The sequence below is a fragment of the Pan troglodytes genome, chromosome 10 (assembly GCF_028858775.2).
Source record: "Pan troglodytes isolate AG18354 chromosome 10, NHGRI_mPanTro3-v2.0_pri, whole genome shotgun sequence".
Classification (NCBI taxonomy): Eukaryota; Metazoa; Chordata; class Mammalia; order Primates; family Hominidae; genus Pan; species Pan troglodytes.
Window position 1 is genome coordinate 7048930 of NC_072408.2, and position 25114 is coordinate 7074043.

Genomic DNA, 25114 nt, shown 5'->3' on the forward strand with positions numbered 1-25114 from the left:
ACCAGTAATAGAAAGATGAGGACAGAAAAATGAAAGCAGAAAGCATCACGCACACACACCCGCATGGGCCCTGACCGTCCACGGGGCCAGAGGCTGCTACCCAGCCCATAAGCCAAATCCCCTGTGGGGCTGTGTCTGCACAGTGGACCCTATGCCTTCCCACCCTGGAGAGGCCAGCCTCCTAGCATCTACCAGGAAAGGCCACCATGGAAGTGGCATTGGGAGCTCCAGAATGAGTAAGGCTGAGGCCCCACGGCCACGGGCTATTCTGGGTGTTGTGTGGCTCTGGGAAGCCCCCTTTAATAGTGACATTTACTGAGCACCAGGAATGTGCTCAGCACTTGGCTTGGCTAATCTGGGGCTATCAGGGATGACACAATCATCATCTTAAGAAATTTACAACCTTCTTACCCGGGAAGACAAACTACCAGATGACACCAATGGAGGAAAAGGAAGGGCTCGGCTATGGTTTGGATCCTGCTAAACAGCATCACCATCTCCAGACACCCAGGGCCACCATGTACACTTCGGCAGGCTGCGTGGTGTGCCGCCTGCACAGGGGTCTACAGTGGCCCTGTGTCACCTCTAATCAAAATCTTTTTGACTCAGCTTTCTCCTTCACTCCCGTCATCCTACTGGTTGGCTCTGAGTCCTGTTGATTCTGTCTCCTATGTCTCTCAAACCCACCGTCTCCTCTCCTCCGCTGGCATCCACATTCCAGCTACCTCCTTTGGGTCCTCACTCAAATATCACATTGATAAGACTTCCTTCTCTGACTATACTTTCTAAATTTATAATCTGTCCCCCTGCCGCAAATCTTTATATCCCTTTCCGTATTTTTTCTCGTTAGCATTCATCACCATCTGACATGCTATATATTTTAGGGCTAGACGTGGTGGCTCATGTCTGTAATCCCAGCACTTTGGGAGGCAGAGGCAGGAGGATTGCTGAGGCCGGGAGGTCAAGACCAGCCTTGGCAATGTAGGGAGACCCCATCTCTACAAAAAAATTAAAAATTAACTGGACATGGTGGCATGCACCTATACTCCTAGCTACGCTAGAGGCTGAAGCCAGAGGATCACTTGAGTCCAAGAGGTAGAGGCTGCAATGAGCTATCATCGTGCCACTGCACTCCAGCCTGGGAGACAGAGCAAGACTTTATCTAAAAATATATATATATATATATATTTCACCTACATAAACTGTTTATCATTCTTTCACCCTTGCTAGAATGTGAACTCCACAAGGGCAGAGACACTTGTCTGTTCACTGATGCACCCCTGGGACCTAGAACAGTACCTAGCACACAGCATGTGCTCAGCAAGTATTTGCCTAATGTTGAATAAAAGTCTCCAGTATCCTGGCTGGATGGCTGCAGTAGTGAACTAGCTGGTTTCTCTGGCTTAATTCCACTCCCTCCCAAAGCATTCATCATCATAGCCCCAGTCATCTTCTGAAAATACAATCTCATATTGTCATACCCCTAGTAACAAATGCCTCGATGGCTTACCACTGCTCCTTAGAGAATGCCGCCTGCCTTGGCACGCACGACCAGGCCCAACCTACTCTTCCAGTCTGATTTCCTGTCTCGTGCCTGCCCTTGCCACACACCCTCTATTCAGGTGGTACCTTTGTTCCAGCTGCTCACTCAGACTGGAGTGTCTTTCTGCTGGTTTTTATAAAGTGTACAGGGCTTCGCTTTGCTACATTCATGCTCTAGGTCGAGCCAGAAGGCCGTGGTTCCCATTTGGAGGTTACCACATGCTGCTCCAAATGGTCCCAGCACTGATGTTCACCTCTGAGGTTATGCTGCACCTCTCACAGCAACACCATGCCAGTCACCTTTACTTTCTGATCAGTTGGAAAGTGAATGTTCTTAGATCAAATATTGTAACTCAGTGAGAAGACCCCACTGGGCCCAGGAATACTGGAAAGAGTTGGTGTGCCTGTTTGCTTCCCTGGCTAGAGGCAAGATGGCACCCATCCAGGAGATATGGAATCCAGGAGAGAGCAAAGTGGCAAAGGCCTTCCCAGTCACGCCAGCCCATCCAAGCAGTCACCTTGAGAGACGGGGTGGTCTGGGGCTCAGTACATCTTCCTGTTGTACTCGCTGAGATTAAGAGACAGGGTCTTGCTCTGTTGCCCAGGCTGAAGTGCAGTGACGCAATAATAGCTCACTGCAGCCATAAACTGTCACGGGATCTTTGGGGTGTTGCTTTACCAGCTGGAAACCTCTGTGGCCAGTGATGCCTTTGCCTGTTTTGCTCGGGCTCATTGGGCCCACTCGGCCCTGCAGGCTGTGCTCAGCTCATGCTACCGGCCTGGATCCCACACCTGCCAAGGGCGAGTGGGGAAGCGAGGGGTGTGTGAGCGCATGAGTGTGGGGTTTGGCCACTGCGCACAGCTAGGCATGTGGGCTGCGGTGGGGCAGGCAGCTTCAGGTGCCAACACAGGCGCTGGTTTCCTGCAAGGCTGCAGCTAGACCAGGTGTACCATAAGCAGCTTCCACAGCTGACACTGGGAAGCATGGTGGTGCCTGGAAGCTTGCAGATACCAGGAACCGCAGAGCCCTAAAAAGGGTGTCAGAACCCCAGCTTGGGGAGCTCCTGGGTCTGGACTCCCCAAAGGGCCGCAGCTCTTCTTTCCTTCTGGTCACCCACAATGTGGCGAGCAAGACGCATGGTTCAGCCCTCTTCATGTTACAGCTCTTTTAGCCCCGCCACTCAGCAGGTCCCAATTCTTGTCCTGCATCCAGGAAGAATGAGGTACACACAGACAAGCAGAGGGTAAACAAGACAAAGAGGAGGTTTACTGAGCCATAGAATAGCTCAGAGGAGACCCACAGTGGGCAGCTCCTCTCCACAGCCAGGGTGTCCCAACGAGTGTTCAGCTCTCAGCAAAGAGGATAGCTCCTCTCTCTGCAGGCAGGTAGTCCTGTTGAGTGTTCAGCTCAGCAGAGCTTTGTTCCAGCTGCTCACTCAGACTGGAGTGTCTTTCTGCTGGTTGTTATAAAGTGTACAGGGCTTCGCTTTGCTACATTCATGCTCTAGGTCGAGCCAAAAGGCCGTGGTTTCCATTTGGTGGTTACCACATCCTGCTCCAAATGGTCCCGGCACTGATGTTCACCTCTGAGGTCACACTGCATCTCTCACGGCCACACCATGCCAGTCACCTTTACTTTCTGATCAGTTGGAAAGTGAATGTTCTTAGATCAAATATTGTAACTGAGTGAGAAGACCCCACTGGGCCCAGGAATACTGGAAAAGAAAGAGCTGGCATGCCTGCTTGCTTCCCTGGCTAGAGTAGCTCCTCTCTGTGGGCAGGTTGTCCTGTCATCTCTCCAGCTCTCAGCAGAGAGGGCAGCTCTCCTCCCCGCAGCTGGTCGTCCCATCGTCTCTTCTGGTCTGGCTGAGTCAGAGGCTTTTTATGGGTCTCACAGGGGAGGACGTACATGCCTATTGGTCCATGGGCAGCCACGGGTGGGCCGGAAAAAGCACCAAAAGTTCCCATTCCGGTCCATGGAACCGGCAGCCCAGCCCCCAGGCTTCAGGCCTTCCCTGGCTTGAAGGTCGGGCTTCACCGGGACCCGCCACCTTCCACCCAGGAACCTGTCTGCCTCTTGCCACCATTCACGGCACCCAAGCTGTTTGTGCCAAGGGGTGCCTGCAGGCCAGCACTGAGCTGCCCCCAGCCCCTCTTGGCCTCCCTCCCATGCTCATTGGCACCCAAAGGCCAGAGGGGGCCAAGGAGGCAGGGGGCTGGTGTGTCAGCACTGCAACAGCACCCAGGCTCGGCCTCAACTTTGCTCCATGATCTGATCAGGTGCTGACAGTGGGGAGAAGCCAGACAGCAGGATCAGGCACTTCCAAGCCTGCGGCAGCAGAAAGGGGCCTTCCTGGGTCCCCAAAAGTGCAGACATGCCTGGGTCCACAGCTGCAGCTTGGGAGGTTGCAGCTGCATCTAGGAGGGTGGGGCTCCTGCCTGCTCCTGGCTCCCAAGAGCACAGGGGTGCCTGAGTTGCAGTCCTGGCTTGGGTGGCTGTAATTGCGCCTAGGGAGCTCCCACTCCACCAACTTGGAAGGGGTGGGACTCCCACTTGTCCCCAGTTCCCGCCAGCTCTGTGGAACATGTGGCCCCAGCTGCCTCTCCTCTTCGCATTTTCCCCACAGCGGCGGCGGGCAAGGTGCATATGGCATGGCAGCTCTGACCACCCCAAACAAATGAGCCTAGTAGTCCTGTGTTCCGGAAACAGTGAAGAAGCCAGTTTGCAGGAGCAGGGTCTTTGTGCACATGTGTGAGTATTTTTGTACTCACAAGTACAAGTCCCTACAAGTCCCAGTTGCACATTTGGCAGGGTGCTCGCAGGCTTCTGGGATGTGGCAGGGAGCGAGGTTCAGGCTGCAGCAGAGGGTCTGGGCTTAGGAGCAGGTCCTGCCCAGCCATGTGAGGGTGGGGGTGGTGCAGTCAGCTGCCTCGGGGATGCAGGGAACAGGGGACTCACTACCACCACTGCTGCTCCCAGAGCCGCTTCTGCTGCCCGACTTGTGCCTCCCCACTGCAGCCAGCATGATGACAGCATCTGCTTCAAACTGCCCGCCACTGTCATCAAAACTACTGGACTCAAACAATCCTCTTGCCTCAGGAGGTGGGACTACAGGCACATGCCACCACACGATGGTGTCTCACTATGTTGCCCACGCTGGTCTTGAACTCCTGGCCTCAAGAGATGCCTCCCACCTTGGTCTCCTGAAGTGCTAGGATTACAGGCGTGAGTACTGCACACAGCCTGGGATTCTGAAAATACATGGAAACTGCCATTTTTTTCACCCTTTGGACTTCTGCAATTAGGGATTTGTTTTACTTGCTCACCATTTCCTTCAGAGAATGGCTGCTTTCCTCTCCTGGGGCTTCCAAGTGAGAAAATTTCAAAAGGGATCCAAACAATTGCTTTGACCCCATAACTCTGCTAAGAATTTAACAAGGCCGGGAGCAGTGGCTTATGTGTTCCATGGTGTTCCAAAACTTTGGAATGCTGAGGTGGAAGGATTGTTTGAGGAATCTGAGACTAGCCTTGTCTCTACTAAAATTCAAAAAAATTAGCCAGGCGTGGTGTCGCATGCCTGTAGTCTCAGCTACTTCCAGGTGCTGAAGCAGGAGGATCTCTTGAACCTGGGAGGTCGAGGTGCAGCGAGCTATGATCGTGCCACTGCACTCCAGCCTGTGTGACACAGTAAGACCCTGTCTCAAAAAATATAAAGAATTTAACCAACAAACATACTCACACATGTGCAGAAGACGCTGCTCCTGCAGACTGGCTTCTTCACTGTTTCCTAAACACATCAGGCACACTCCCACAGAGGGCTTTGCCTGCACTTACCTTCTAACCTACTTCTTCTACTCTACAATGTACTCATTCAGTACACCTGTGGTTAATTGTCCACCTTCTCACTTAGAATGTAACAGGACATAGACTGTAAAAGACAGATTTGTTTTGTTCAGTGATGTATCTCAAACACACTGAACAGAGCCTGGCACACAGAGATGCTGAATAAGTATTTGTTAAATCAATCCTCAAAGTATTCGTTGGAGCATTATTGAAAACAATGGATTGGACATGACCTAAATGACTAAGTGAATACAGCACTAGCACACAGACGTGAAAAAGACTGAGGTAGAGGAATGTGAAATGATCTCCAAGATACACGGTGCAGAAGAGTGTGTTTAGCAAGCTACTATTTGTACAAAAAAAGGGTAAAAAGTCGTGTGTGCACGGATATAAACAATCTTTCTGTAAGAATGCAAACTGGGGCTGGGAGGGAACCTTGCTTCATTTACATTGCGCACCATTGTATATTACATACCCATCACATACACATGAGCCTGTGTTGCTGTTCAGTGGTAAGAAATCATTTAAAAATAGAAAAAAGAAGGCAGGAGGGAAGAGAGAAAGAAAGAAAAGGAATAAAAACCAGCAGGGGAAGAGCCAGGGACCATTTGGTCAGCCTGCAATCCTCCCAAAGAGCGACACGGGAGTTGAGGTCGGAGGCGGCGCACGTGGGGGAGGAATCCGACCACCACCTGTGTGCCTTCCATGAGCTTTCAACAAGGGCAACAGCAAGCTGCTCAAGACTGTAGGAAACACAGGGCTTCGCCGCGACCACGGTCAAGACGGCACCGGGCCTTGGGAATAACGTGAACAGAATCACCCAGGAAGCCGCGGGAGCGCGCGAACACGGGAGAAGGGAAGCAGGTTGCCACAGAAGAGCAACCCGAGCGGGGCCTCAGGGCAGTCGCACACACGAGGTTCCGAGCCCCCGGTGTCAGCGGCATCCCAGGGCCCCTCCCGTGTTCAGAAATCGCCGCAGCCTGTGGGAGAGACACTCACCCCTTGCAGCGGCCGGGAATTCTCGTAACTCGCTCCGCACGGCTTCCAAAGCCGCCTCCGCCATGGCTGCGTCAGCGCCGGCCGAGACCCCGCCTTTCCCCGACGCCCCGCCGCAGGCCACACCCCCAGCACTCGCCCCGCCCTTCCAGAGGCACTCGCCCCGCCCTCCCCGGAGTCCCCGCCGCAGGCCACACCCCCAGACCCTCGCCCCGCCCTTCCAGAGGCACCCGCCGCAGGCCACACCCCCAGCACCCCGCCCCGTCCTGCCCCTGGACACACACCGGGTTCTGCCAGCGAAGCGGTGGAGCGACTGGCAGCGCCCGCTTCGGCCTGCCCCACTGGGCCGGCATCCCAGGGTTAACAAACAATTGTGTTTATTGACAAGTTCATACATCAGTACAAACGGGCACGTTAAAAACAGCCCCCCCGCCCCATGCAGCCGAGGATGAGGCGGGAAGCGCCGCGACCTGCACAAAGTATAAAAGTTATAAATAAGGGGCTTTCAAAACAGGGCGGGGGCAAATCTGGAGTGGGGCGGCGGTTGCCGGTGGCCTCAGACATGCAGAAGGGGACGGGGCGCCGGCCGGGCCACGAGGCCCCCCACCCACATGGGGCAGAGGGCAGGAAAAGGGCGGCCACATTCTCACAAACTTCTGGCGAAGGGTAGCTCCCTCCTCGTGAAGGACCTGGCCCAGAGGGCGAACCTGAGTCCCACCTGCGGTGGGCGCGGCTGCTGTGGGAAGTCGGGGCACAGAAGGCACGGGCCCGCCCCCGCCGCCGCGGGAGTTCCAGGGCCATGCAGGTGGCGATGCTAGAGGAGTGGGGAAGGGCCAGGTTTGGAGCAGCTCAAGCGCACTCAGGCTGATGCCCCGGAGCTGGGAACCTTTTGTAACCCTTTTTCTTTTTTTTTTTTTTTGAGATGGCGTGTAGCTTTGTCACCTAGGTTGGAGTGCAATGGCGCGATCTCGGCTCACTGCAACCTCCACCTCCACCTCCAGGGTTCAAGCGATTCTCCTGCCTAAACCTCCCGAGTAGCTGGGATTACAGGCGCCCACCACCACGCCCAGCTTTTTTATTTTTAGTAGAGACAGGGTTTCACCATGTTGGCCAGGATGATCTCGATCACCTGACCTCGTGATCCACCCGCCTCGGCCTCCCAAAGTGCTGGGATTACAGGCTTGAGCCACCACACCTGGCCCGGAACACATTTCTTTATAAGCCTCTGCCTATGGTGCAGCAGGGCGGGTGAAGGGGCTCTCGTGGCCTGAAGCTGTGGTAAAGCTGCTCTGACTTACCTGCAGCAGAGGGGAGCAGTAGGGCCCAGAAAAACCTTTCCTCAACTCTTCAACTGCCTCACGACATGGTCCCACTCTACCTCCTAGGGTCCCCTATCTCCTTTCCCTCACCCCTAATTACTGCCCTTTTACATTCTAACTTATCCCCTCACCTCTGCCACTTACCTGTCCCATCTACCACTTTTCTAGTGTCTCCTTTGGCCCCAGCACCTCCCTCCTCTCAAACTCCAGTATCCAGCACACCCATGGGTGCCCAGCACTGCCTTTGAGGAGGCTCCTTCTACCTAAACCAGGTGTCCTATGGGCCATCTCATATCAGCTAGGCTGTGGACACCAAGAATCCAGAATCTGGGTTCACTTAGTGTACTGCATCCCTTTTCTGCTCCCTGATAGGTGTTCCACATAAGCCAGGGTGGTGAAGCTGAGGCAGGATGTGAGGAAACCAGGCACACAGCAGCCAGCCGGATACTCTGGCAACCAACACTCAACGGCGTGCTGTGCAGGTAGGTGTGTGTGTGTACATGTGTGCACGTGCATGCGTGTGATCTCATCTGTGGCCGAGGTCCTCAGGAGGTAGGCCAGCGCCCTGTAAACGAGGGATGTTCCAACACAGGCTTCTGACTAAGCATCATTCAGGATGCAGGGAGAAGGTGGCCTCTGGGCTCCAGCAGCCGGCTGGGGTCCAGGGTGGAGGACAGGGAAGAACAAGGGGCTGAGGAAAGGAGGCCAGAGCTTCATGTTTGCCCAGGTGAGGGCTTACTGTCCTGCAGCAACGTCCCACAGCTGGCTCAAGTTCTGGCCAGGAGAGTAAGGGGTCACAGGGAAATACAATGCTGGGCCCCTCTTGGAGGGAGAATGGGAGTGGAATGTGCGGGCTCAGGTCCAAATACCAACTCAAGTCTCCTGATGGCTGGGGACACCCTGGAGGGCCAGATGGCTCTGCCTTTCTGAGCTGCCAGGTATTGGGGAAAACCACCCTGCTCTGGCAGCCAGGGGAGTGCAGCTGGTGTGAGAGGGGAAGTGCAGGTAGAGGTGAAGGCCCGCAGTTGGCTGACGGGCACTGAATACCACATCACCTCTCACCTCGACCCCAGAGTACCCTGTGTATGCTCCACCACAGGGAGCTAATCCCTGCAGTAATTTCAAATGGCTTCTAAGAGAGGGCCAGCCCTTCCCAGATTCCTAGATGGGGCAGGCTGCCCTCCTACCTCTCACAGCACCAAGATGACAAAGACCCAAGACCTGTCCCTGCCACTGGAGGGGCTGTGGAGGCAGGAGTTCCAAGGAAGTGAGGCAACAGTCAGGGAAATAAATTAATAAATACAGGCCCCCCACGAGGAGCGGCTGGGAAGGCTGCTTTGCCTCTGAACACTGCTCCCTGCTTTCCACTCCAAGCAGCCCCGCAGGTTTTGGTGAGGGGCAGAGGGGCTGCAGTTTGGAATCACTGGGGCATTCATTCACTTGGGACAGGCTTCCAGAACTCAGAGTTTGCATTCCATACGCCGTTCCACGGCTCGAAGCAACAGTTCCGAGTATTGCTCCAGCAGGGCCTGTGTCTGCTCGGCTCCCACAGCCCCAGGGCTGCTGCCTGGGCTGGACAGCACTGCCCCAGCCACAGCTTCCAGCTCCTGTCGCACCGAAGAGAAGGTGTCTCTGAGGAGCTGGGCAATCCGACTTTGCTCTGCTGAGGGCATCTTGCAGCCAGCCACCTGAAACAGCACCCCCAGAAGCGAGGTGGAGGAGCCTGTCAACAGACATATAAAAGGGAGGGGCCCCACCTGGGTCCAGCCTGCCTCAGAAGGGACTAGCTGGGAACTCTACCCGCCAAGATCAGCATGTATGGCCAGGGAACATGGGATGCAGGCAGACTCTGGGGGTGACGCCCAAGGAGGAACCCATTGGATTGCAGAACCGTCTACATCTTATAAGCAACTCCTTATGATAACTCCGGCAGAATCTGCTTTCTCTTTCAAAGTTTGGGCCTTCTTGGACTGTCCCCTATGTCTAAGGGGGCCAAATAATTCATGGATATGAAAAAGGATGCCATTAATAATTACACTGGGACAACGACATAAACTGGGATTGTCCTGAGCCAACTGGGAGGTGTGGTCTCTTCAGGCCTCACCTCCTGAGGGAAGTCTCCAGCTCTTAACCAGAAATGACCGCAGGTGCCCGGTACAAGAGGCTAGCCTGGCCTCTAACCCCCTCACCTGTGCTGCCCAAGATGTTCTTGAGTGTGCCATCCTGTCAGCACAAGAGCCTTAGCATACTGTTCTGGACATGGTTATCCAAAACACCCAGCACTACTGACGTGCCTGCCCTCCTGCCGGGGGGCACCTAACACCCACCGAGTGGTAGAGCCGCACTGCCTGGCGCACGCTGCCGCGGAGCTCTGCCACCAGCTGCTCACACTGCTCCAGGCTCACCGCTGGCTCCGAAAGAGACGGATACAGCTCAGTGAGGCCCAGCATGTAGCCCTTTCAGGCCTCCGCACCCAAGACACTCAGAGCGGGAGAGACCTAGCCCTCAGCATTGCACCCCCCACTTGCCCTCAGTCCCTTCCTCTTGGCTTCTCTTCCAACGGCCTCCCCAACACCACACAAACAAGGTCCAGAGGAGACGGCCAGCCCCAAGTTCAGAAGCCACTGAATGGGCAAGTGAGTCACAAGGAAATCATGAAGGTCAGCAGGAGGGTCTCACCATCATGGGTGTGACTTACGGACCTGCGACAGGAGCAGACAGGACAAGAAACACCAGAAGCTGTACCCACAGAAATGGGATGGAGCCAGACAGTGGCCAACAGAGAGGGGAGAGTAAGGATGGGGCAGGAGATGAGAGCTGGGGAGCTGTGCACACCTGAGTCCTGGCTCAGGGCTGCCCCTGGCTTGGTGCATTCCATGGGGTTGGGAGTCTTCTCAGGGGGTGGGGGCTGCAAGTTTTCAGGGCCTTGGAAGAGGCTGCTGACTGACAGTTGCTGGGCACAGGGGCTGCTAGGCCCAGGATGAGCCTGGCACTCTGTCCTAGGCTTGGGAGTGGTGCCCTCCCCCAAACAGGCCCATCGCTCAGTTGTACTGTGAGCTTTTCCTAGGCCCACTGGGAAGCCAGGCTTTTCTGCCTCACCAGGGGCCCGGCCTTTGGTGACAGGAGAGAATGCAGCCAGGGTAGGACGGTCAGGCAGTGGTTTGGGGATGTCCAGGACCAGGTGAGCCCGGCTTGGCAGGGCCAGCTTGCTGAGTGGTGAGACTCGGATGGGGGCATGAGCTTGAGGTTCAGCCACCAGGCCCAGGTTCTCCCCAACAGAGATACTGCGGGATATCTTTGCCATGGAACTGGTGGTGGGGTTCTGATAGGAGTGAGGCCGAGACGGACGGCCATCAGCTGGGGGCAAGGAGCCCAGACCATCCTGAGCTTCGATCTCCCGAGACAGCAGTGCGCCTGGTGAAGGGGCCTGCAGACTGGCCTCATGTCTTTCTGCAAAGGAGACAGAGGTATACACAGGTCAGGTGTTGAGGAAGGCATCCCAGGTGCCAACACCCAATCCCGAAGAGCTGCTGTTCCCCTCCACATGCCCATTAAGGGACACCTAGTGGCCAGCACAGTGGCACATCAGGGCCACACCAGGCCCTCCCTCCTCCAGCATGTACATGTGTTCCATACACCCTGCACCCTGGCACTGAGCCCATCAGGCTCCTCACCCTGTGGCACCAGACTGTGCACAGACTGGGCCTTCTGGAGTCCAGAAAAGGGGCTGGCTGTGGCCACTCTCTTGGGAGCCCAGCTGCTGTCAGGGTTGAGATGGCATCGTGGCAACAGCACAGAGGCTGCCTGCTGGGGGCTGGGGTTGCCAGAGGACGGTTCCACCTCCGGGGGTGCTCCAGGGGGATTGGCACCATTGCCTCTCGGCTGCTCACCAGATGCCTGTGGCACCTGGGCTGGTCTCGACATCAGTGCCAGGCTTGAGGAGGACGGGGATGGTTCCCTACAGGGAGGAAATGTGGGAGAAGGCCCAGAGAAGGCTCAATGCTCCTCCCTGCCAAAATGGCGAGAAACTCATAGCACCAGGGCACTAGGAGAGAACCAGCACAAAGCCAGATAGGGCTGGGGAAAGGCCAGTTAGCCCAAAACCGGGAGTGCAAAACACCCCGCACATGGAGAGACAAAACACTGGAGAGGAGAGGGCAGCAGCCCTGGGAGGCCAGGAGAGCCAGAGCTGCTGCTGGGGGGTAGGGGCCTCTGTACCTGAGTGGGCGGGTCTGTACTTGCAACAGGAATCGTGAAGAGATACTCCGAGACTCTGACCTCTCTGGGACCTGCACTGGGGCCCCTACCAAGGTCAGAGAAATCATGAATTGGGGCAAAAACCAAGCCCTTGCCCCAGATTTTGCCTCCTTGAGACCCCCAGCCACAGCCTATACCCTGGGACCCTCCTCTCAGGTAGGCAAGGAGGGGAGAAGGGCACATTGCAGGCACTAAATGCTGGCCCTCTGACCACACCTGGAGCAGCTCCACTGGCCAGAGTCTCAAAGTGCTGTTTTAGAAACTGCTCCTGGTCTGGAGTCTGGGGGCTGCCCTCCTGTAGCCCATAGGGGCCCATGCCTCCCTCCTCTTCTTCCTTTTCTTCATCGCCCTCAGCTGGCTCTTCAAGGTCTGAGGAGATGCCATCCACACTGAGGGGCTCCGTGCTCTCAGAGTCTGGGTGTGGGGAGGGGAGAGAGGCATCGCACTGCACCCATCTGTTGCCAGAGCCTCCCCACCCACCTCCAGGCCCCACCCCCCATGGCCCCTCCCTCCAGGCTACAGCCTCACCTTCAGTGGGGTGCTCTGGGCTGGAAAGGCAGCTGCTGCTGTAATCCACAGAGCAGGCACTGTCAGGGCTGTGCTTTTCTGAGCTCCTGCTGCCTGGGTACACTCTTCCCAGAGTTCCCCGGGCTGGAGCCTGCACTTGGAACTCACTGTCAGGATTCCAGCAGGGAGAAGAAAAGGCAGTGAGCAGGGGTAGGCAGCAGCCCCGCTGGACTCCTGCCTGTGATCAGGGTGAGGGATGAGGCAGTGGTGAGCTGGAAGGAAAGCCCTGAATATCCTGGGGGCCAACCCTCCCTCGACTAAAGAACACTCATAGGGAGGGGAAGACGGGGGCACGAGGTCTGGCTAGGGCAGGATCCTTGCCTGGTATCCATGGTGGGGTTGTCACTCGGCTCCGGGTAGACAATACCATCTTCAATGGGTGCAGGTTCCAGATCTTGGGCAAAGACCCCTTCCTCTTGTGACAATAATCGGATAATATGGGGATAGGAACAAGGTTGGGAAGCCTGAGGCCGAGGGGGCTTTTCATTCTGGGAACACACAAAGGGATGTTAACAGAGCAGAGGTGACAGATGAGGCAGTGGTAGCTGGGGGGTCAGCCCTGAGTATCCTGGGGGCCAACCCTCCCCTTGGAGAAGAGGTGGAGGTGAGTAAGGATGTGGTGTGCACTCATTCAAGGGGAAGCTGAAGGACAGACATCGAGAAGCCAGACTGGGCTCCAGTTGCTGATGTGAGCTTCTGGATGAACTGTATTAGCACTCTGGGCTGCCAACCTCCAGCTACCACTTAATACCAAGAGTCCTCCAAGAAACCCAGCCCAGGGCAAAGGCCACTTTTGCCTCTCTACCCCAACCCCTCCCCTGCCTATCCTGATGACCAAACCATACAGCCCAGCCACCCCCATCCTGGCTTTGCAGTTCAGGTTACCCATGTGCCACAGGGGCAGAGCAAGCATAGCTGGACCAGTGCTCAGGTCCCAGCTGGTGGCAAAGGCTGCCTAAGGCCCCTTGGAACTCTCTAGAGAGCTGGGAGAAAGCAGGCTCACCTGGCTAGTGAGTGAAGTCTCAAGGGCCTGCTGCCCATGCTTCCTGGGACCAGATGGGATGATGGCCAGCGAGTCCTGGCTAGGGTCCTGCAGGCTTGGGGCCAGTGTTTCCAGCTGCCGCAGATCCAGCATGGATCTAACGCTCAGTTCCACACCTGGCTGAACCCAGCGCCCTCTTCTTCTGGGTCCCGGGTTGGCTGCAGGAGCTGGGTCCAGGAACCCCACGGACTCCTGTGCCTGGTGGGAGGTAGGGGGTGGGGGAGGAGTAACAACAACCACACAGTCAGATCAACAAATATCCACATATCCCTTACTATGTGCCTGGCACACTACACATGCTAGCTTACTTCATCCTCACAGCAACCTTTTGAAATGGGCACTAGTATCATCCTTGTTTTACAGATGAGGAGACTGAAGCACAGGGGGCTTAAGTGACCAGTCTGCGTCCCACAGACAGTAAGTGGCCTGCAGGTTAGTCTGGCTCCAGAGTTCATGCTCTTAGCTGCATTCCGCATCCTCTGGCACAGGAACCCCTAGTCTCAGCCTTCACCTGGTATCGTGGATGCCTCAGAGCTGGGGGTCTCTAAAAGTCTCCTACTCTGAGGACAGCCCCAGCAGCAACCACTTACTACCAAGAGTCCCCCAAGAAACCCAGCCCAGGGCAAAGGCCACTTCTGCCTGTCTACCCCAACCACTCCTTTTGCCTCTCTACCCCAATCACTCCAATAGCTGGGGGCCCCAAAGTCCCTTCACAGCACCAAGGACAAACCTATAGCCCAGGCCTGAGACCCCTGGCCCGGTCAGGGTGCTCCAGAGACACCACAGCATCATCATTCTGTGAAACTGTTGCTGACAACGGAAGGTACTGGTGCTTGGGAACTTGCTCTGAACACTTTGATCCCCCTTTGGCCACCCCAGGGCAGTCGCTGAGTTATGGGTCCCCTCACGGCCTTTTCCCTCTAACTATTCTGGAAGTTCTCCGCTTACCTCCTAACCGGGGTCTTTAGAACTGTTTCTCCAGATCTCCGCTCTTTGGATCCTTGATTTCCTGCATTTTAGTTCTAACTATCTGGCTTAGGGGTCCTTTGTCCTCTCCACCTTGAGCTCTTCTCTGATGATATTTACTTCCAGGCACCAGGCAGCTGAACAAGTGCCCCACCTCCCCAGTGCTGACTAACCCTGTGCTCCATCCACCCCAACTGGTCCACAGGAAGGAAATACCTGGGCTTTCTTCACCCCGCACCCAGGACCGGCCCAGCTGCTTCAACTTCCCCGACAAGGCCTTCCTTGGACACAGGAGTGCAGCATGTGGGCAGACCCCATGCCCCAGTACCCTACCAGGCCCAGAGAGCCCTGTTCTCACAGCTCCCTTTGCCTCCTCTAACCTTAGAAGAACATTTTAACAATGGCGACTCACCCGACTCATCTCCCAGTGGGACAGGCTTCGGGGCAAGGCTGGGCTGGGGACCGAGGCTAGACAGAAACAGGCAGTCAGAGGAAGTGTCTCCTGCCCCCCCCCCCGCCCCCACCCAACCCTGGAACCCTGGCCCCATCAGCCCATACCCTGTGTGGCCACAATGATGCCTCAGTTTCCTCAGCTCACACTGCTCTCACCCCACAGTCTCAGAAAAACCATATCTAGCCATCATACCAACTAGGACCTGTCTGCCCCCACACCCAACTGCCACAGACCCAGTGCCTTCTTGGTACTCTTGGCAAGGACGGGCAGTGCTGGAAGTTCTTCTTCAGTCCCCTCATCTTCTCCCTCGTCACTGTCTGATGAGAGAGCCGGTCCAGGAGACAGCATTGATGGGGCCTGGTGCCTGAGTCCGAGACAAGGAAGGGCATGGGGAGAGGAGACTCAATAGGGGGAGAGGAGGCTCAATGGGGGAAGAAGGAAGAGGAGACTCAATGAGGGGAAGATGAGACTCAATAGGGGGAGAGGAGACTCAACAGGGGGAAGAGGCTGACATCATGGATCCTTGTGTGAGAGGTAAGGTCTTGGGAGACAGAATTGCTGAATGGCAGGCCCAAAGCATGGAGGAAGTGCAGTGAGGTCCCAGCAAGCCATCTGCACACCCACCCATCACTTGCCCACATTCTGTTCTCACCGGTTGGGTCCAGAAGCCCTTTGGGGAGAGGATGGTCCTTGCTGCTTGCCGCCCCGCTGACGCTGGCGCAACTCGGCCAGACACTGCCTCATGCTGATGGTCATCTCAGAGCTCAGGCGCCACACAAATATGCAGCTGGGGTAAAGCCACACAGTTGGCTGAAGGAGGGGCAGGTAGAATGGCTAGCGCCATTTGTTCCCCTTATCCATGGACGTGTATCAATTACTTGCACTTAGTTCAGAATCTTTAGCCACTCCATGTTCATGGTTATTTCATTTATTCAATGTAGTAACATGTTTAAACCTCTCCCGTCCTGGAAAAAAAAAGTCCTACATTTAACCCTATCTCCCTCTTTAGCTTAAAGTCATCTGTAATCTTCCTTGCCGTTTATTTACTCCATGTCCCAGGTTGAACAGTATCCACATGCCCCCAAAAATTCATGTTCTCCCTAGGAATCTTAGAATGTGACTTTATTTGGAAATAGGGTTGTTGCAGATGTAATTAGTTAGGAGTGGACCCTTAATCCACTATGACTGGTGTCGGTGTCCTTAGAAGAATAGAGGAAATGCAGAGGCACACGCAGAGAGGAGGCCATGTGATGATGGGGGCAGAAACTGGGGTGATGCATCTACAAGCCAAGGAATGTCAGGGCTTGCAGGAAACCCCAGAAGCGAATGGAAAGGCATGGAGCAGATTCTTCGTAGCATCTTCAGAGAGAGCATGGTGCTGCCAACACCTCGTTTTGAACTTCTAGCTTCCAAAACTGTGAGAGAAAAAATTTCTGTTGTTTTAACAAGACACCCAGTTTCTGGTATTTTGTGACAGCAGACCTAGAAACTGAATATACCCTTTAAACCACCACTGTTTTCCTTTTGGTTCCAAGATTCTTTCGTATATGACCTGCGAGAGCCAAATCCAGTCTTTATTTGGCCTCTCTGGAGCACGTGCAACTCATTTATTCCTTATTGATGCTTCTCCCCCACATCCTTCTTGGCCTCTTTCATTGCTTCCTAATCTCACAGCCAGCTACCGCATACTGGAGTCCCTGGGTTCATCACCACCTTTTCCCACTCTGTTCCTGCTCCACTGCAATCTCATCCAAATACCAGCTCTCCTCCCACCCCCATGCTGATGATTCCCCAAGCCCTCTGGCCTAAGCCTCTCTCCTGAGATCTACTTTGAGTTCCCCACTGCCTCCTGGACATTTCCACCTAGAACTTGTACAAGCACTTCAAAAACTACATGGCTAAAATGGAAGTCATGGTCTAGAAGCCTCCTTCCCAAATAAACCTGCTTTTCCTCCTGTAACCTGCATGTCAATGAGAGGCTTCACGTTCACACAGGGGCATAAGCCAGACACCTGGCATCTTCTTGGGCTTCTCCTCTGCACCCTTGGCCGTGGTCACTGAAGCCAAAGGACTCTGCCCATAAGGGTTTGGGGAATGTATCCTCTGCATCCCTGCTGCAGCTGCTTCAGCTCAGCCTCTTACCACCTCTTGTGGCTAGCGGAGACCTCCACTACACCAGACTTTCATGCTGCTCTGGGAGCACTTTCTTATACCACCTTGTTTTAAGCCATTCCCCTGCTTCGAATGCTTCAGGGTTTCCTGGTCACCTGCAGGATGCTGTCCTTAGCATTCCTCCACTTGGAATAACAACGCCTTGTAGCATCTGGCTTTCAGGAGTTTAGAGTGGAGGGGCTCTGCATTCAACTCCAGGACCTACCACATACTTGGTGCGTGGCCCTGGGCAACATACTTACTCTCTCTGTGCCTCAGATTCCTCATCTGAAAATGGGGATAATAATAGTACCTACCTCATAGGGTTGTTGTAAAGATTAAATGAGCGAATATGTTCAGAGTACCCGGAACTGTGTCCAGCATGTCCTAAGTGGGCACTAAATATTAACTGCTGTTGCTTTTAAGTATTACCTTTCCCCACTCATTTCTGTACAGCTTCCCATGTGCGTTCTTTTCCAGCTGATCAGAACACTCTTCCATCTTAGAAGAAAAAAAAAGAAGCCCCACCTGTGTTCCCCTGGCTCTTGGCCTTGACACACACTGTCTGGAATACCTTTCCCACCACCTCTCACCCCATGCTCCCTATGAACGTACTTCGACTCATCTTTTCTAACCTAAGTACCCTCCCCTGCAGTCAAGCATGCTCTCCACTGAGCCTTCGTAAGGACCTTGTGCTCACCTCTATTGCAGCACAGATCACACTGCATTATAAAGGACCATCTCCTGTCTCTTTGTCCATCTTTCAGAGTTTGCTGTATTGATCTTACTGATGTCAGCACGTGGCACTCAGCTAGACAAAGAAAGCAGGCTCAATAAAGGCTGGTAGAATTAAGTAAAGAATTGTATAAAGGCATTAAATAGAGATGGGGTACAAATATGTCCCAGGCTGCCTGGGATAGTCCTGGTTTAGGCCATGGTCCTGATATAATTACTAACAACACCCTCTTTCACTGTCAAAAATATCTCCTTTGGACAATACATTATAAGGTCACTCTAGGTATTAGAGCTGTGATTCTCACCCTATCAGGCCCAATTTTCTCTTTGCTTAACAGCTATTTTAGAATACCCTATGCACTATCTTTAAATGGGATTGATAGACAATAGAAACTGCCAATAACAGAATTTCAAAAAAACCAATGTAATACCCTAAATAGAATGCTAAATGGAAAATGAAGGAGATTTTTTAAAAAGTAGCTTAAACTAAAATTATGTGTGCAGTATTTTGATGTGTAAATGCTTAGGTCTTACACTTCTGGCCAAGATGGAGTAACAGAGACCAAAATTACTTTCTGACCTAAAACAACAAAAATATTGGACAAAATATATGAAACTATGGCCCTCAAGCAACAAAGGGAATCAATCACTGGAATCAAGCATCAAAAGGCAGTGATCCTCAAGAAATGAGAAACAAATGAGGCTAGCCCCACAATTGACCTCCCAAACACCTTAGAAAACTTTCCAGGCCACAGGACAGGAAGAAAGAATGCAGATGGAGCTCAGAGATCTTCCTGAGTTGAGAGGACAGAACTGTGAGTCTGGGAAGCCCAATGTGGCTAGAATTCATAGGGCAGAATATTGAGGAGGAGAGGGCTGTACAGAGACAGAGCTCTGGAAATCTGAAGATAATACTTACCCTCCTTCACTGTTTAACAGAGTAGTGATCAGAGTATGCAGGTATGAAAATCGCCTGAGAGGCTGGACCCGGTGGCTCGCACCTGCAATCCCAGCACCTTGGGAGGCTGAGGTGGGTGGATCACAAGGTCAGGAGATAGAGACCATCCTGGCAAACATGGTGAAACCCCATCTCTACTAAAAATACAAAAATTACCTGGGTGTGGTGACACACGCCTCTAGTCCCAGCTACTCAGGAGGCTGAGGCAGGAGAATCTCTTGAACCTGGGAGGCAGTGGTTGCAGTCACCCGAGATCCAGCAAAGCATGGGCAACAGAGCAAGACTCAGTCTCAAAAAAAAAAAAAGAAAGAAAAAAGAAAACTGTCTGAGAATGGAAAAAGAATCATCCACAAAGAGAGCCAGCCCCTCTTCCCTCCTGGCTCTTGGGACCCCGATCGCAAGGTGGGGAGGCACCTCGTGAGGCGGAGACTGAGAGCCAGCTCCTCTTCCCCCCCGGCTCTTAGGACCCCCATCGCAGGAAGGGGAGGCACCCCCCGCGAGGCGGGAACTGAGAGACAGCCCCTCTTCCCCCACTGGCTCTTAGGACCCCCATCACAGGAAGGGGAAGCACCCCCCGCGAGGCGGTGACTGAGAGCCAGCCCCTCTTCCCCCACTGGCTCTTAGGACGCCCATCGCAGGGGGGGAGGCACCCCCCGCGAGGCGGGGTCTCAGAGCCACCCCCTCTTCCCCCACTGGCTCTTAGGACCCCCATCACAGGAAGGGGAGGCACCCCCAGCGAGGCGGGGTCTCAGATCCAGCCCCTCTTCCCCCACTGGCCCTTAGGACCCCCATCGCAGGGGGGGAGGCACCCCCAGTGAGGCGGGGTCTCAGAGCCAGCCCCTCTTCCCCTACTGGCCCTTAGAACCCCCATCGCAGGGGGAGGAGGCACCCCCAGCGAGGCGGGGTCTCAGAGCCAGCCCCTCTTCCCCCACTGGCCCTTAGGACACCCATCGCACGGGGGGAGGCACCCCCAGCGAGGCGGGGTCTCAGAGCCAGCCCCTCTTCCCCCACTGGCCCTTAGGACCCCCATCGCAGGGGGAGTAGGCACCCCTAGCAAGGCGGGGTCTCAGAGCCAGCCCCTCTTCCCCCACTGGCTCTTAGGACCCCCATCGCAGTGGTGGGAGGCACCCCCAGCGAGGAGCGGTCTCAGAGCCAGCCCCTCTTACCCCATTGCAGTGGGGGGAGGCACCCCCGCGAGGCGGGGACTGAGAGCCAGCCCCTCTTCCCCCGCTGGCTCTGAGGATCCTCCGTGGACTCACAGCCTCTTTACCATATTGTGAGTAATATCATCTCCCCCTCTGGAGATTATGAACTCTTTCACAGACGGGTGTACACCCTCGGTGTACAGAGGGTGTACACCCGTCTCTATTGGGAGTAATATCCTCTTCCTCCCTGAATATGAAGAACAGTATCACAGGGGTGTTTCTGCTCCCTGCGATATCGCGTGTCATATCCTCCTCTCCCACGTTGCAATTAGAAGGAATATCAGTGGGGGCGTGTCCACCTGCAGGGAAAAGAAAGAGAGATCAGACTGTCACTGTGTCCATGTAGAAAGGAAAGACATAAGAGACTCCATTTTCAAAAAGACCTGTCCTTTAAACAATTGCTTTGCTGAGATGTTGTTAATTTGTAGTTTTGCCCTAGCCGCTTGGCCCCAGGAACTTTGACCCACCCTGGAGCTCACAAAAACATGTGTTATATAAAATCAAAGTTTAAGGGATGTAGGGCTGTGCAGGACGTGCCTTGTTAACAAAATGTTTACCAGCAGTATACTTGGTAAAAGTCATCGCCATTCTCTAGTCTCAATAAACCGGGGACAAAAACATGGAAATATCTACACCGCTATCTGTATAAACATGGAAATATCTACACCGATATCTCTATAAACATGAAAATATCTACACCGCTACCTGTATAAACATGGAAATATCTACACCGCTACCTGTATGAACATGGAAATATCTACACCGCTATCTGTACAAACATGGAAATATCTACACCGCTACCTGTATAAACATGGAAATATCTACACCGCTATCTGTATATACATGGAAATATCTACACCGTTACCTGTACAAACATGAAAATATCTACAACGATGTCTGTATAAACATGGAAATGACTACAAAGCTACCTGTATAAACATCGAAATATCTACCCCGCTATCTGTACATACATGGAAATACCTACACCGCTATCTGTATAAACATGGATATATCTACACCGCTATCTGTATAAACATGGAAATATCTACACCGCTATCTATATAAACATGAAAATAACTACACCGCTATCTGTATAAACATGGAAATATCTACACTGCTATCTCTATGAACATGGAAATATCTACACCGCTATCTCTATGAACATGGAAATCTCTACTCCGCTATCTGCATAAACATGAAAATATCTACACCGCTATCTATATAAACATGGAAACACCTGCACCACTACATGTATAAACATCGCAATATCTACACCGCTATCTGTATAAACATCAAAATATCTACACCGCTATCTGTATAAACATGGAAATATCTACACCGCTATCTATATGAACATGGAAATATCTACTCCGCTACCTGAATAAACATGGAAATATCTACACCGCTATCTGTATAAACATGGAAACATCTACACCGCTACCTGTATAAACATCGAAACATCTACACCGCTATCTCTATAAACATGGAAATATCGACACCGCTACCTGTATAAACATGGAAATATCTACAACACAGTCTGTATAAACATGGAAATAACTACACCGCTACCTGTATAAACATCGAAGTATCTACACCGCTATCTGTGTAAACATCGAAATATCTACACCGCTATCTGTATAAACACGGAAATATCTACACCGCTGTCTGTATAAACATCGAAATATCTACACCGCTATCAGTATAAACATGGAAATATCTGCACCGCTGTCTGTATAAACATGAAAATATCTACACCGCTACCTGTATAAACTTCAAAATATCTAAACTGCTATCTGTATAAACATCGAAATATCTACACCGCTATCTGTATAAACATGGAAATATCTACACTACTACCTGTATAAACAGGGAAATATCCACACCGCTACCTGTATAAACATGGAAATATCTACACCGCTATCAGTATAAACATGGAAATATCTACACCGCTACCAGTATAAACATCGAAACATCTACACCGCTATCGGTACAAACATGGAAATATCTACACCGCTACCTGTATAAACAAGGAAATATCTACAAAGCTGCCTGTATAAACATGGAAATTACACCGCTACCTGCATAAACATGGAAATATTTACACCGCTGTCAGTATAAACATGAAAATATTTACACCGCTTTCTGAATAAACATGGAAATATATACACCGCTATCTATATGAACAAGGAAATACCTACACCGCTAACTGTATGAACTTGGTAATATCTACTCCGCTATCTGTATAAACATGGAAATATCTACACCGCTATCTGTATGAACATGGAAATATCAACACAGCTATCTTCATGAACACGGAAATATCTACTCCGCTATCTGTATAAACATCGAAATATCTACACCGCTACCTGCATAAACATGGAAACATCTACACCACTATCTGTATAAACATGGAAACATCTACACCGCTGAATGTATAAACATGGAAATATCTACACCGCTACCTGTATAAACATGAAAACATCTACACCACTACCTGTATAAACATGGAAATATCTACACAGCCATCTGTTTAAACATGGAAATATCTACACCGCTATCTGTATAAACATGGGAATAACTACACAGCTATCTGTATATACATGGAAATATCTACAACGCTACCTGTATAAACATGGGAATAACTACACAGCTATCTGTTTAAACATGGAAATATCTACACCGCTATCTGTATAAACATGGGAATAACTACACAGCTATCTGTATATACATGGAAATATCTACAACGCTACCTGTATAAACATGGGAATAACTACACGGCTATCTGTATAGACATGGAAATATCTACACCGCTATCTGTATAAATATGGAAATATCTACACCGCTACCTGTATAAACATGGAAATATCTACACCACTATCTGTTTAAACGTGGAAATATCTACACCGCTATCTGTATGAACATGGGAATAACTACACCGCTATCTGTATAGACATGGAAATATCTACATCGCTATCTGTATAAACATGGAAATATCTACACCGCTATCTGCATAGACATGGAAATATCTACACCGCTACCTCTATAGACATGGAAATATCTACATCGCTATCTGTATAAACATGGAAATAACTACACCGCTACCTGTATAAACATAGAAATATCTACACCGCTATCTGTATAAACATGGAAATATCTACACCGCTATCTGTATAAACATGGAATTATCTACACGGTTACCTGGAAAACCATGGAAATATCTACACGGCTATCTCTATAAACATGGAAATATCTACACCGCTATCTGTATAAACATGAAAATAACTACACCGCTCTCTGTACAGACATGGAAATATCTACACCGCTATCTGTATGAACATGGAAATATCTACACCGCTATCTGTACGGACATGGAAATATCTACACCGCTATCTGTATAAACATGGAAATATCTACACCGCTATCTATATAAACATGGAAACATCTACACCGCTACCAGTATAAACATCGAAACATCTACACCGCTATCGGTACAAACATCGAAACATCTACACCGCTATCGGTACAAACATGGAAATATCTACACCGCTACCTGTATAAACAAGGAAATATCTACAACGCTGTCTGTATAAACATGGAAATAACTACACCGCTACCTGCATAAACATCGAAGTATCTACACCGCTACCTGTATAAACATCGAAATATCTACACCGCTATCTGTATGAACAAGGAAATATCTACACCGCTGTCTGTATAAACATCGAAATATCTACACTACTATCTGTATAAACATGGAAATATCTACACCGCTGTCTGTATAAACATGAAAATATCTACACCGCTACCTGTATAAACTTCAAAATATCTACACCGCTATCTGTATAAACATCGAAATATCTACACCTCTATCTCTATAAACATGGAAATATCTACACTACTACCTGTGTAAACATAGAAATATCTACACTGCTACCTGTATAAACATGGAAATATCTACACTGCTATCGGTATAAACATGGAAATATCTACACCGCTACCTGTATAAACATGGAAATATCTACACTGCTGTCAGAATAAACATGAAAATATCTGCACCGCTTTCTGTATAAACATGGAAATATATACACCGCTATCTATATGAACAAGGAAATACCTACACCGCTAACTATATGAACATGGTAATATCTACTACGATATCTGTATAAACATGGAAATATCTACACCGCTATCTATATGAACATGGAAATATCTACACAGCTATCTGCATGAACACGGAAATATCTACTCCGCTATCTGTATAAACATCTAAACATCTACACCGCTATCTGTAAAAACATGGAAACATCTACACTGCTACCTGCATAAACATGGAAACATCTACACCACTATCTGTATAAACATGGAAATATCTACACCGCTGCCTGTATAAACATGGAAATATCTACACCACTACCTGTATAAACATAAAAATATCTACACCACTACCTGTATAAACATGGAAATATTTACACAGCAATCTGATTAAACATGGAAATATCTACACCGCTATCTGTATAAACATTGGAATAGCTACACAGTTATCTGTATATACATGGAAATATCTTCACCGCTATCTGTATAAACATGGGAATAACTACACCGCTTTCTGTACAGACATGGAAATATCTACATCACTATCTGTATAAACATGGAAATATCTACACCGCTATGTACATAAACATGGAAATATCTACACCGCTACCTCTATAAACATGGAAATATCTACGACGCGGTATGTATAAACATGGAAATAATTACACTGTTACCTTCATAAACATGAAAATATCTACACCGCTATCTGTATAAACATGGAAATATCTACACCACTATCTCTATAAACATGGAAATATCTACACGGTTACCTGTATAAACATGGAAATATCTACACGGCTATCTGTATAAACATGGAAATATCTACACCGCTATCTGTATAAACATGAAATTAACTACACCGCTCTCTGTATAGACATGGAAATATCTACACCGCTATCTGTATGAACATGGAAATATCTATACCGCTATCTATATAAACATGGAAACATCTACACTACTACCTCTATAAACATCGAAACATCTAC

General features: G+C 51.1%; 3 protein-coding genes across 10 annotated transcripts in view; all 3 read right to left on the reverse strand.

Annotated features, from left to right (window-relative positions):
* LOC107972962 (bifunctional peptidase and (3S)-lysyl hydroxylase JMJD7-like) overlaps positions 1 to 17639 on the reverse strand; it is a 23649-nt gene extending 6010 nt beyond the window's left edge. The window contains exons 1-11 of one of the 4 annotated variants that reach the window (XM_063785368.1): positions 17571 to 17639; positions 15640 to 15952; positions 15221 to 15351; positions 14946 to 15001; positions 13529 to 13765; positions 12847 to 13013; positions 12487 to 12632; positions 12175 to 12372; positions 11920 to 12004; positions 11376 to 11659; positions 10537 to 11151 (exon numbers count right to left, since the gene is read on the reverse strand). In XM_063785368.1, the coding sequence (XP_063641438.1) occupies positions 10537 to 11151; positions 11376 to 11659; positions 11920 to 12004; positions 12175 to 12372; positions 12487 to 12632; positions 12847 to 13013; positions 13529 to 13765; positions 14946 to 15001; positions 15221 to 15351; positions 15640 to 15743 (2023 nt within the window). In that variant the 5' untranslated portion in view covers positions 15744 to 15952; positions 17571 to 17639. Of the gene's footprint in view, positions 1 to 6385; positions 6511 to 10536; positions 11152 to 11375; positions 11660 to 11919; positions 12005 to 12174; positions 12373 to 12486; positions 12633 to 12846; positions 13014 to 13528; positions 13766 to 14515; positions 14896 to 14945; positions 15002 to 15220; positions 15352 to 15639; positions 15953 to 17570 lie in introns of those variants that run through there. The other 3 variants (XM_063785369.1, XM_063785370.1, XM_054663914.2) reach the window with 3 other exon arrangements.
* LOC134807455 (mitogen-activated protein kinase-binding protein 1-like) lies at positions 6743 to 10343 on the reverse strand. The gene is made up of 2 exons (XM_063785372.1): positions 10029 to 10343; positions 6743 to 9389 (listed from the first exon to the last, which is right to left on the reverse strand). The coding sequence occupies exons 1-2, from the start codon at positions 10149 to 10151 to the stop codon at positions 9162 to 9164; spliced, it is 351 nt and encodes a 116-aa protein (XP_063641442.1). The 5' UTR covers positions 10152 to 10343; the 3' UTR covers positions 6743 to 9161.
* Positions 16095 to 25114, reverse strand: part of LOC456647 (WAS protein family homolog 2) — a 51434-nt gene continuing 42414 nt past the window's right edge. For all 5 annotated transcript variants that reach the window (XM_024347604.3, XM_024347602.3, XM_054663917.2 and 2 more), the window contains 4 exons: positions 18988 to 20335; positions 18793 to 18898; positions 17839 to 17949; positions 16095 to 16402 (listed from right to left, as the gene is read on the reverse strand). The gene's annotated coding sequence lies outside the window, so the exon portion shown is untranslated. The remainder of the gene's footprint in view (positions 16403 to 17838; positions 17950 to 18792; positions 18899 to 18987; positions 20336 to 25114) is intronic.